The 12,023-nt window shown below is 28.6% G+C and overlaps 1 protein-coding gene across 8 annotated transcripts in view; it reads left to right on the plus strand.

Annotated features, from left to right (window-relative positions):
• The window catches only part of poe (E3 ubiquitin-protein ligase-like protein poe), a 216,588-nt gene that overhangs the window by 67,749 nt on the left and 136,816 nt on the right, over positions 1-12,023 (plus strand). For all 8 annotated transcript variants that reach the window (XM_075371905.1, XM_075371903.1, XM_075371908.1 and 5 more), the window contains 5 exons: positions 2,745-2,846; positions 4,597-4,816; positions 5,565-5,722; positions 8,059-8,274; positions 10,832-11,055. In XM_075371905.1, the coding sequence (XP_075228020.1) occupies positions 2,745-2,846; positions 4,597-4,816; positions 5,565-5,722; positions 8,059-8,274; positions 10,832-11,055 (920 nt within the window). The remainder of the gene's footprint in view (positions 1-2,744; positions 2,847-4,596; positions 4,817-5,564; positions 5,723-8,058; positions 8,275-10,831; positions 11,056-12,023) is intronic.

The following is a 12,023-nucleotide window of genomic DNA, read 5'->3' on the forward strand; positions in this document are numbered from 1 at the left end:
TAACCGTTTACATTGCTAAACTATTTCTAAATAATTCAAATTCGTGTAATTTTTTTACGAATCGCGTTTTTATCAAAATCTCACCTTTTTCTCAATTGACCTGCGGGGTTTTGTTTGTTGACCGTAATTCATTAGTAGATTCATACTCGAGAATCACGTTGTAACTGAAGTAGCACAACTTCTACTTACATTAGCAGTTTATTAACATCTGAAATCAACGTCGTTTGATTATTCTGTAATTTGTAAGCATTACTCTGCTTTTGTAAGCATTTAAAATGATGTGTTTTTTCGCACGACTTAAGGGCTTTTTTTCGCAGCCCACAAATCTTTATATATAAAAATGTTAAGTTTGTTTGTGTACGCTTCAAAAACTCAAAATGTTCTGCACCGATTGAGCTCAAATTTTAGCACGATATATAACCCGCATCAGAGATTGTTTTTATCTATTTTTCGCATCAGTCACATACCCACAACCGCGAGAAAACAGTCAGCTGTGTACCAGTGACTGCGCCATCTGCTGCAAGCGAGGGGAACACTCGCCATTATAGCTAACGACAACCGCAGTCACTTGGGAAACAATTACATTGTTTATTTACAAAAAAAAAACAGAAAAACCTAACCATTTGCATCTGATTCAGATTATTATACAATCTGAATTAAATATTCACTTTAATCGAGGTAGTTTTGTGTGATCGTGTCGTGATTGAGCTGCACCTTTCACCAAGGTCTGAATTTATTAGAAAACGACCAACAGTGGGATATATGTATTAATGACGCGTGCAACACTGCACATCCAAACCAAATTCGCGTATTATTCGCAATTATATTGACCGCTTGCCACAGAGTTATGGGAAAGATAGCGATCGCATATGGCTGAGGATATTTTGCATAGAGTACGCCTAGGAAATACCAATATGACCATGGAATTTACAGAAGGCATTTACAACGAAGCATTGATAAATATTAAAGACAAGTGCTTAGCTATTGCAAATAAAGTTCTTAGTCAATTGGGAATGCCAGCACCCACCCGAGCTGCGATTGCTTCATTTGGTGTGGATTTACGCCGTGAACAGAGTTACAACATTGGTGATCTTCAATCATATGTCCAATCAAACATTCCCAAATTAACGCGTGAACAGAAAGGCATTTATGATCGCATAATGCAAATAAATGACGGAGTTGGGGGGGGGACCTTCTTCTTGGATGCGCCAAGAGTTTTTCCAGTTCCAGGAGGAACTGGGAAAACATTCTTCATTAGATTGATTCCAGCAACAGTTCGACCAAAAACTGACAATTATCCTGTTGTGGATTATTAATCAGCCAAAACTTTGCTACGGCACGCGACTTGCAGTTAAGAAATTGATGAATAACGTAGTGGAAGCAAAGATTTTAACGGGGCCTTTCAAAGGTGATGATGTCCTCATTCCTCGAATACCCGTAATCCCGACCGATACACCATTTTAATTTAAAAGATTGCCATTCCCAATTCGATTGGCATTTGCAATAACAATCAATAAAGCTCAAGGTCAATCTTTAGAACTGAGTGGTTTAGATTTAGAAGCGGATTGCTTCTCACATGGGCAACTGTATGTTGCGTGTTCCCGAGTCGGCAAACCAGATAGCCTTTATATCTATGCAGACAGTGGAAAAACAAAAAATATTGTACATCCACAAGTATTGCAAAATTAACTTCTATGAAACGTATGCTTTGTTTTGTTTCTCATTTTTCATCCATGCAACCACAATGTGCCACAGCAAAGCGTGGCGGGTAGAGCTAGTTAAGTATAATTAAACAAGAAAAAGAAATAAACATTTCTGCAGTGATAGGTTAGTGATCCATGGGTAGTAGTCGAGTGCAGTTATCCACAGACTTAATTGTACAATTTATGCATTATATCTCCTGTGCCTTCCTAGCATATTTAACAAGAATTTCAATATAATGTATTTTAATAATTTATAACGATTTCATAGTACAGTGGAAGATTGATTATGGGTATTTCACTTAATAAAAAGATAAATATAAAAATAAGATTAATTGTATTTTAGTAAAATTAAAAAGATACTTCAGAACTAAATGCAAAAAAGTCAATTAAAAACAAAAATTGATAAAAATACATTTCCTTTGAAGCTCCTTTTTTAAAAAGGAATTAAGTTTTTAGTTATAAAATACTTCTATATAGTGTATTCATTTTTTTTAAGTGGCCTGGTGTGGATGGAAGCAGTCCAGATAGTTGGGATATCTGGAAAATCTGTGTTCAGATAATCCCACTGTAATTTTTTTTAGTTTATTAACAGGAGTTTAGTTTTAAGCGTATGTTTATTATGAGATTCTCTAGAAACGAAAATGGAAAACTGTCAGTGTGGGGGATATTTGCGCTAGTAACTTTATAGCAATAAATTTTACAGGAAGTTTTCAGATTTTGAATAAAATAACTTTTTGATTTTTATTTATTGTGATGTAAATAAAATGAAATAATTTTTTTTTTAAAAGTACACTCCTTTTTTTATAATATGTTTGATTAATGTTAATATTTGTCTCTTGTGTGTGTTCTGTGTGAAGAGACAGGAATAGAAATTCATAAAGATATTTAAAAACTTATTAATTAGAAAAATGTATGATGTCCAATTAATTTATCTGGATGTCTGATGTTTGATGGAAAGTCATCCCACACCTGTTTAATATAAATGTGTATTTCAGGAGTATATTTTTTACTATTTTAAAGTAAACTTTTTAATTTTTATAGGGCAATGGACATTTGCAGTGAAATTGGTGTACAAAATGAACTTGCAAATGAGTTAATGCCCCATGTTCTACGTCTTACTGAAGTCATTCTTACTTGCAGTTGGTAAGTATTTTTTTTTGTAAGAATAAATCAAGTTCAAAGATAGTTACTTATACTAAAACACTGTTTATTTAGATGGTTTTGGACCAGAAGCAGTCTGGTTTAAACTATTGATCCAGATAGGTGATAACTAAGAACAGGATTTTCACCTACAGTTATATTTAGGTTTTAGTTTTACTATTAGTCTATTTTAATTGGCTCATATTTTTACTATAAAATTTAGTATTTACATGGGACAATAGTACTCATATGAGTTTGTATTAAAAGGTTCTCAGTTTAGCCAAACAATTTTTAGTTTCTCTATCTACATTGGCTTTCATTCAACATAAAAAACTTGCAACAAGAGAAGCCTGATGAACAGCTTCATCAAATCTTTCTTTTCAACAGGTTCTTCCATTGCAACTCCATTTTTGGAACTAGGCCAAGTCGTAAAGAACTAATGATTAATTGTGAATGTGTGGATTGATCAGTAATCTTGTTTAAAAAAAACTGCATCATTTTTTTTTGCAACTTGATTTGTCAGGATGGTAACCTATCGGAGTTGTAACACAGCTCCAGTTGTTGATATTACACACACTTTCTTTTGGCTTAAAAAAAAATACTGTAGAACTCTGAATTCATCATTTGGCCAAAAGGAACAAATTGTAGGTACTCAATGTATTGCCGAAAATATATAGTCATTGTACAGGGGTATGTTGATTGTATAGTCACTTACTTAACTGAATGAGGCTGGGAAAGCATTAATATAAATAGGTTATTAAGCAGATCTATACATTTAATGAACAGACTGAATTGATTTTTACAGATAAAAAGTATTTTATGGTGATATTTCAAAAGATTACACCAGCACCTGAGGATTATGGAAAGTTATTGGTTTAAATCTTAAACTAGCTAGGTTTCTTCCAAGTGCTTTATCAGGTTGAAAATAAAAATTATTGTTCAACAATAATTTAAAAAATTTATTTATAATTTTTTTAATAATGTAAAAAGAAGTAAATGCGGTACTGTAAAACCTTACTGAAATAAAAATAGAAATTACCAAGACTTAAAACAACTTTCTGCTTTAAAGAGGGACTGTTTCAAATAGGTGGGATTGTAATATAACTAAGTACCATTTTAATTAACTTGTCGATATAGATCATATGTTAAAATTATTTGAGTACTTAAAATAATTATAATAAAATTAAAAAGACAAATTTCAATAAAAATGGTAAGTAAATAGGGAGATATTAAGTTGTTTAGTATATTAATCAGTATGTTCTATCTAAGTGATCATAATATGCTTTTCCATTCTAATAGTGTCATTACAGGAGTGTCACTGGGCCTTATGCAAATTATGATTCACCCTTCAGTCGGCACTTAACTTTGACATCAGAAATCAATAGTTTATTTTGTCGTGTTTCTTTTTTCAATTATTCACAGTTGTTCTCTTTCTATTTCTTATTCCGTTGTATTATTGCATTTTTGAGCTTTATTTTAAAACTGCTTAATAAACAGTTTTAAACCTTACCATGTTTTCATACATATGGTATTTTGTAATACTTTTAGGCATTTTATAAAAAAAAATTAAAAAAGTTAATTTAATTAGTTAAGATATTAATAATAAGTTAAAAAAATTCTCTCTTTGAATTTGATTGATTATATGGTACAAGTATTGATTAGCTTTATTCTCTTGTATGTACGCTACGTAAGTAGGTTGTTTTTACATCATAATCTCTTAGTTAATTACAGTTTTTAACTTCATTGATTTCAGGTCAAGTTTAATGTATCAAATAAATGAAGGTTCAGAGGAAGGCAGTGAAGGAAACTTTTCAACTCGTGACTTTTTAGCTTTTCGTAGTGTGTTGGCTGTTTGTTCATCTCGTAATACTAAGACACAGTCACTTGCGACTGCTCTTAATAACTTATTACCATCATCAGTTCGATCAGTTTTGGAAAAATGGAATGCAAATAATGTTTCAGAGTTCCCATGGGTAAATAATAATTGATAATAATAATAATAATATTATCTTGGTATATTTTTCAATATTAAATGCATTTTTCTGAAGTTTAAATTACATTTGATGATAAAATATGGAATTCAGTTCACTGAAATAGAGAAAGCTAGCTTTGATGTATGTATAAAATGTAACAATTTTCAGGTGTATATGGATTTATAAAAAAAAAAATTAAAGCAATTCAGTATAGTTAAATGATTCTTTTTTTCAATGGAGTTTGGTCTATTGTGCTATTAAAAAATTATTCGTATCTAGTTGTGTATTATTGAACTTTGAAAAGACCGGTAAATATTTATCCTTTATAGAAAATTATTATTGTATTGTGTAAAAAAATATTCTTTTTACTAAAATTGCACCATTTACAAGAAAATTCTGATAACTGAAAATATCATAGCTCTAATTGTTTTAAAAGTATAATAACCAGATATTCTTGTGCTAAGTTGTTTTATTAAGACTTTAAACCAAAAGTTCAATTTAATTTATAAATTTGACAGAAGGAAAATATTAAACTTAAGAATTATTAATTTTCTATGTTTGTAATGCTAAGGATTTGTTTAAATAATTACTAAAAATTTACTGTAAATAATCTAATATTATGATTGATTTCTTTTTAAATTTCATATTTTGATCTCACTTTTGCGAATATAGAAAAAACAAACTTCATTGTAAATTTTGTTGCTGTGTTCATATTGTTACATAAATTGGTTTTTAAAAATATTTTCAGAATACTTACGCAAACGACATAATACCTGGTGAAAGTTTTATATTGGCTGTAGTTAACGCCCACATATCAAGTTTATCAAGTCAGAGTGTTTTTACTATAAATCCTTCATTGAATCATTTGTTACGATCTTTGATAACATTTATCAGTGAACATATCATGTAAGTAGTTATTTAAAAAAAATTAGTTCTCTTCTAAACATTTCTTCTTAAACATTTTTAATTTATTTTGTTTAATGTGATTGAAGTGTTTTTTTTTAGTACTTCTTAAAAATTATTTACTGCTGAGAGATTACATTAAATATATGTAAATAATTGTAACCACAGAATATATATTGAAATTAAGGTTAATGTAAACTGCCTTGGATGCTTCCAAGATTATTATTTTATTTTGAGTTATATCTTCGGGTCTTCGAATCCTTAAATATGATAGGTTGATATGGTCTTTACTTTGCTCGGTTGTCTGTCTCTGTTTTTCATTAGTTTTGTTTGTTTTATTTTACTTTATTTCTTTTGTAGTTTTTTTAAATGTTTCCTATTTCCTTAATATTTAAGTATCGTTGCTCTTAATTTTTTTTAATTTAGTAATAATCTGTCCTTTAGTTTGTTTACTTATAAAAAAAGGATGTTTTTAGTTTTTAGTTCCCCCACTAAAATGTAAGTAATTTTACAACCTTGTCCAATAATATATAAATTACATGTACACTTACATGATATATATATCATATATATTATGTGCACTTTACAGTTGTTTGTCAGGTCTGTTTCAAACTAATCTTCCATCTCTTTCTGCCCTTTCATAACATATGTTTTTAAACTCCTTCCATTGTTACTATGCTTTCCTCCACTTCCTTCAGCCACTTGTTCCTCATTGTCCTTTATGAGACTTCATTTCATGCATTCTCCTAGGTATCTTCTCTTCCTCCACTCCATTTACTTGGCTGTATCATCTTATTCACTTGAATTTTATCTTCTAAATTCAAGATAAAAATCTTGAATTTTATCTTTATTAGGATCTAAAACCAGAATGGTAGATCCTACTACCTACACTTTTCAAAAATAAATTTGCACGCTTATCTAGTTTGTTGATTTCTTCTCTAATTAGTTATATTCCTTTATTGTTAAATAAACCTAAAAACCACCAATCCACTCTTTAGCTGTTACATTCCACTTTTGGGGTGTATTCTTTATAGTTTGCGATTACCACTCTTTTATGCTCAAAATTAAATTCCCATCCTATGTTGCTCACTAAATTAAGATATTGATTAAGAATTTTTTAGTGAATAATAAACAATTAATAATTAATATTGATAATACATTTTTATTAATAATTAATAATAATAATAATTAATAATAAACAAGTATAATACCTAAATCCTCAATAAAATTTATATTTTGTAATTAATTTTTTTTTACTATTGTATATTGTTATTGAGTTTAAGCTATCAGATCAATAAATGTGGTGAGCTTTTCTAGAATTTTGATTTTTTATTCAAAATCCAGTAATCTGACAATTTTCTATAATCCAACAATCTGGTCCCTGTATGTGTTGGACTAACAAGACACTAGTTTACCACCAATCTTTTGAAAATTTAAACATGTATGTTTTACATTTATAACATATTTTTAAAAAGTTGTACTTTTCTATTCAATATGGTTTATAACATTCCAACATTAGCTGTAAAACATTTCAGTTTGATATGCTGAAATGAAATGAATAAATAGATTGCATACTTCATTTCTGAAGTGGTTAAAAACACTACAATAGGAAACATGGATGTGATCAATTGGGAAGATACAGATCTGTGTGTATTACTATGAAAGCATAATAGTTAAATAAGTTTTATCAGGTATGAAATAACCATTTCAAATTTCCTAATACTAAAAACATTTTTTCAGCATGTAAGTCTTTAAAAGAAACTTTATAAATATTAATCTGTTCTGAAAAATATGATAATTATCCATTTTTTTGCATTAAAGAAGATCCTTGGAAGCTGTTCTTAATATTTGTAAGATGATTTTTTTTTTGGGATAAAATAATAGCTTATATTTATATTCAATTAGTGCAGCAGTTGTGTATTGTTAGTATAAGTACAATTATTTTTGCAGTAAAAATATAAGTTTAAAAAAAACAGCTTTTCATTTCAATAACCTTTTGGTTTGATGATGAAAACTAAATTTATTATTGCTTTACTTTGAATGGAAATGTGCCACAATTATTCAAAGTATTACCTTATTCTTTTGGTGTATGATTACCATTTCAATTTTTACTTAAAATTTATATCAAACTGTCTCATTACACAGTTTACTTTATTCTTTTTCCCTCTTTTTAAAATGCACTCCAGTGATTCCTGTCTATTTTTGTTGTGTTTTTAATGTTTTTATTGCAAATTATAATTAAAATTACCTTATTACATTATTATGTAGTTATATCCACATTTTCTAATGTAGTATATGTTTTTATTTATTTTTAAAATTTCTCTTAACCTTTTTCAAAGGAAATGTGAACATTTGAAAGATCAAGCAGTCCAAGTATTGGTACCATTGACGTTAGATGTTTGTACAGAATACCTTTATGACATGGCAATTCGCACTTTAGAACGTATCTTGGGTGATCCTGAATCTGATGAACATCAGGATAAGGTTTATAGACTTGTGCTGGATCATATTTATACTTTACTTGTTTATTATGCAGATGCAGCTCTTACATCTAGGTAAGTCTTTACTTTTTATGTTATTTTATTTATTATTACTGTAAAAGATAAAGGTGATAATGATTGTTCTATGTTATGGTATTGGCTTACTGCAAAATCACATCAATCTCAGCCAAAATCTGTAGCCTGATGAGCATATAAATAAATGTATGTAATATGGAAAAAGTTATGTTATTAGAAAAGGAGGTGATAATGTAATAATAATGGGGAATCAAATTGCTTAGTAGGAAAAGAATGAGAAGGGAAAGTAGTTGGGACAGTGGATTGCGTCAGTGAAATGAAAAAGGAACTATGATTTTATAATATTGTTCTTAGTATAAACCAGTGATTGATTGTAAACACTCTTTTAGAAAATCATAATAGAAGTATATATACATTAGTGAAACAAGAAAAGATAAGAAAATATATAAATAATATAATAAATTATGAACTGTAAAGTGTATTCAGGAGCAGAAATTGATCTTACCACTTTATGATAAACTGGGCAATTAAAAAAAAAAAATAAATAAATAAAACAAAGACAATTTAAATTTAAAATCTGAATAAATCATAAGTACATGCTTACTTACCACAGGTCTCTATATTGATTTAATTAAAAATTAATTATACATTTACAAAATAGGAATAATTAAGACAAGAGGGTAGGAGGAAGGTAGCAGTTTGTAGAAAACCAGTTTGAAGAAAATATGTTTGATTATATATAATTAATTGATAAGTCAACATCAAAGTATTAAGATTCAAAAGATGGTGAAGACAGAAAGACATATCTACACACAAAACTAAATTAATTGAAAATGCTACAACAAAATGAAGACTGGTTGAGGGGAGGTGCAGTGTGGTTGAGAAAAGTATGATTACTGAAAGTATATATTTGGTGAGTAGAAAAAAGTAAGAGAAATTAAGCAGACATGTAATTATATGTTTGGAATGGGTGGAGAGTAGAGAACCTTTTCTAAAGAGAGAGAGCAAAGCATGAATAAGCTGGCATAAATAAGCCAGCTTATAGCTGACATGAATAAGTAGTAGGACTGATTAGAAAAGAAAAATTATCTGATTGGATCTGGAAGAGGGAAGAAATTGATCATGATTTCAGAAAGGGAGAAGAAGGGTTTTGAAATGAACTATTAAAAATTAGGTGGTTGGTAAAGTTTGGAAGAGGTCTTAAGGACAAATGGCAAAAATTTATTTATAATCTTTTAAAGATTATAAATAAGAGTAAGTTGGTGGTGGATGTTTAAATTTTTTTTAGTGTTAGAAAGATGTATAAATATTGAAATATACACTTAAAAATTGTAAAATAAGAAAAAATTAATAAGTTTAGGAATTTAGTTAATATGTTGAAGTGAAAAGACTAGCACAAAAAAAAGAATGGATAATAGCATTAAACTTGTCAGTGAAATAATGCTTCAAAAAGAAAACGTAATGAGGTAACCTTGCTTTTCTTATTTCTATTTGTTAGAGATGGAAGGAAATTTACATTATCTTAAAATTATAGTGGACTGAGTGAATGGATATTGTTAGTGTTTTTTAACTGTTAAGATTAATTTTTTAGGCTGTATAGTATTTTTCCCTTTCAGCTATTTGATTTTATATATTTCTAGATTTGTAATGATTAAACACATCCTGTAAAAAAATCTTGTTAGTTCAATTCTTGTTTCTTGTAGAGGTATTGATCATTTTTGCAATTAATGCTTTCAATTTAAATCAGTGCTTTAACTTTGTTGATAGGTAGGAATTTGGTGATGTTTCAGTTTCTTGATTTATATTTGAATTATTTTATGTATATGTATAATTTATTTATAATAACATAATATTACATTAGAATAACTTGTATATTTGTCTGTTTGGCACAGTTTTTGAAATAGAAATATGTTCAAATGAAAATATCTGTTTCAAATGTCCACCATAAATTTTGCTCAAGCCTCTTTACAAGTTGTGGAGTGAAATGTGATTATTCCTCCTTGTAGGCAAATGATATCATCTGGCCTCGGTGGAAGTTTGTGATGTAGGGTGGCAGTGCGTTGAAATGAGTACTTGTTAATATTTATGCAAGATGAGGAGCGTTTCAGTTATTGGCAAAAAAATTATGCAAAATTTACAAAAACATACAGACTGTATAGTGCAGTCATTCGGACCAGTTGTCATATACATCAAACAATCAAACAAAGTTTAGTAATGGCTAGCCATCAGTATTTGATGAGCCAAAAGATCAGAGCAAAAATATTAACATTGCAGTTTTTTTTTAAGCCGGGAAGTTATAAATAACCACATAGTGTGGAGTCTATCCAAAATGCATGCTGGATTTATTTGTATTTGATAACATATTTAAAAGTACATTAAAAAAATATTAGTTTAAATTTTTTATAAAATAAATTTGAGTTATTAAGATAACTGACACATGGGTTTCACAAAATTTTGAAAGAATAAGATTAAAAAACTTGCTAGTTGTTTTATAGAACAGATTATTTAGTTTGATGTGATATTGTTTTTATTAATATTATTATTTTGTTACATGATTCATTTGTTTATAACATTTTTTATTTAATTTGTTTCTTAGTGATTCACATAATGAGAAAGTACTTCAGGAGTGTTTAGTATGGATGGAAAGTCTTTTAGAAAAACCAGTTGGTCGGAAAGCTTTAGATCATTTCTTTGATAATTCTGGAACACAAAATCATGATCTTTTGTTGATTTTACTTTCTATTGCAAGTCCTAAGACACGCGGTTTGGCTGCATATGGTACACGTGTTCTCCAGTTCTTCAATAAACTGTTCAGTATCGGTATGTTATTGTACTTTTTAAATTAATATTATGTTTAGAAGCAGACTTCAGTAGAGTATTTAATATACTAAAATAACATGTTAAACTTATTACCTTATAAATTAAGTATAAGTTATTTTAAATGACTGTTCAAAATATTTTATTTAGTGTTTTACCAAATTAGTATGTTTAACTTATGCACATGGAACTCTTGGAAATGCCATTTTGAACTTGCTTATTTTTCAGAGTTGTAATGTCATATTAAAGTGCTTGCAATGCTTTTCTACATGTACATAAAATAAATGTGAATATATATATATACACATTTATTTTATATACATAATAATAATAATTTATAATTTTAATATATATAATTTATATTCCAAGTATTCTGTATCAGGCTGTTCAGGATGTATCAGAATCCTTTCCTCCTAAAATATTGAGGCATTTAGAAAGGATTTATTTTATTTTCAGTAAATTTACCTATACAGTAAATTTACCTATACAGTAAATTATGGAAGTGAGAGGAGAATATAATGAAATTTGATGTTTTAATCTGTTTCATAAGAAGTCAAACTTTTATTGAAGATTTTGATTTTTCTAAATAAAAAAAAAGTTCTATATACATTACAACTAGTAATTGTATTTTCCTTTTTTTCTACATAGTGTCATTGTGATTTAACAATCAACAATAAAAGACACTATTAAGTAGCCGTTCTGCCTCACCTGCCTTGTGATGATCCTGGTTGTCACACCACTCCCTCTGTTCCTAGACCTGATGGGCTTTACTGAAGGTCATATTTTAGACCCTCTAAACTTGATAGCACAACACAATCATCAATTTGACCACCGTCAGGATGCCACCGATGTAGATGCCTTAGCAGACATTTCCATCAATGTACGAGGTGTGTTCAAAAAGTAACGAGAATTTTTATTTTTTGGAAAGAATTTTATTTATTTGTATACATTATTGTTATCCCCTTCAAATT

Source organism: Lycorma delicatula, chromosome 7, assembly GCF_047948215.1.
Source record: "Lycorma delicatula isolate Av1 chromosome 7, ASM4794821v1, whole genome shotgun sequence".
In the NCBI taxonomy this organism is placed as follows: Eukaryota; Metazoa; Arthropoda; class Insecta; order Hemiptera; family Fulgoridae; genus Lycorma; species Lycorma delicatula.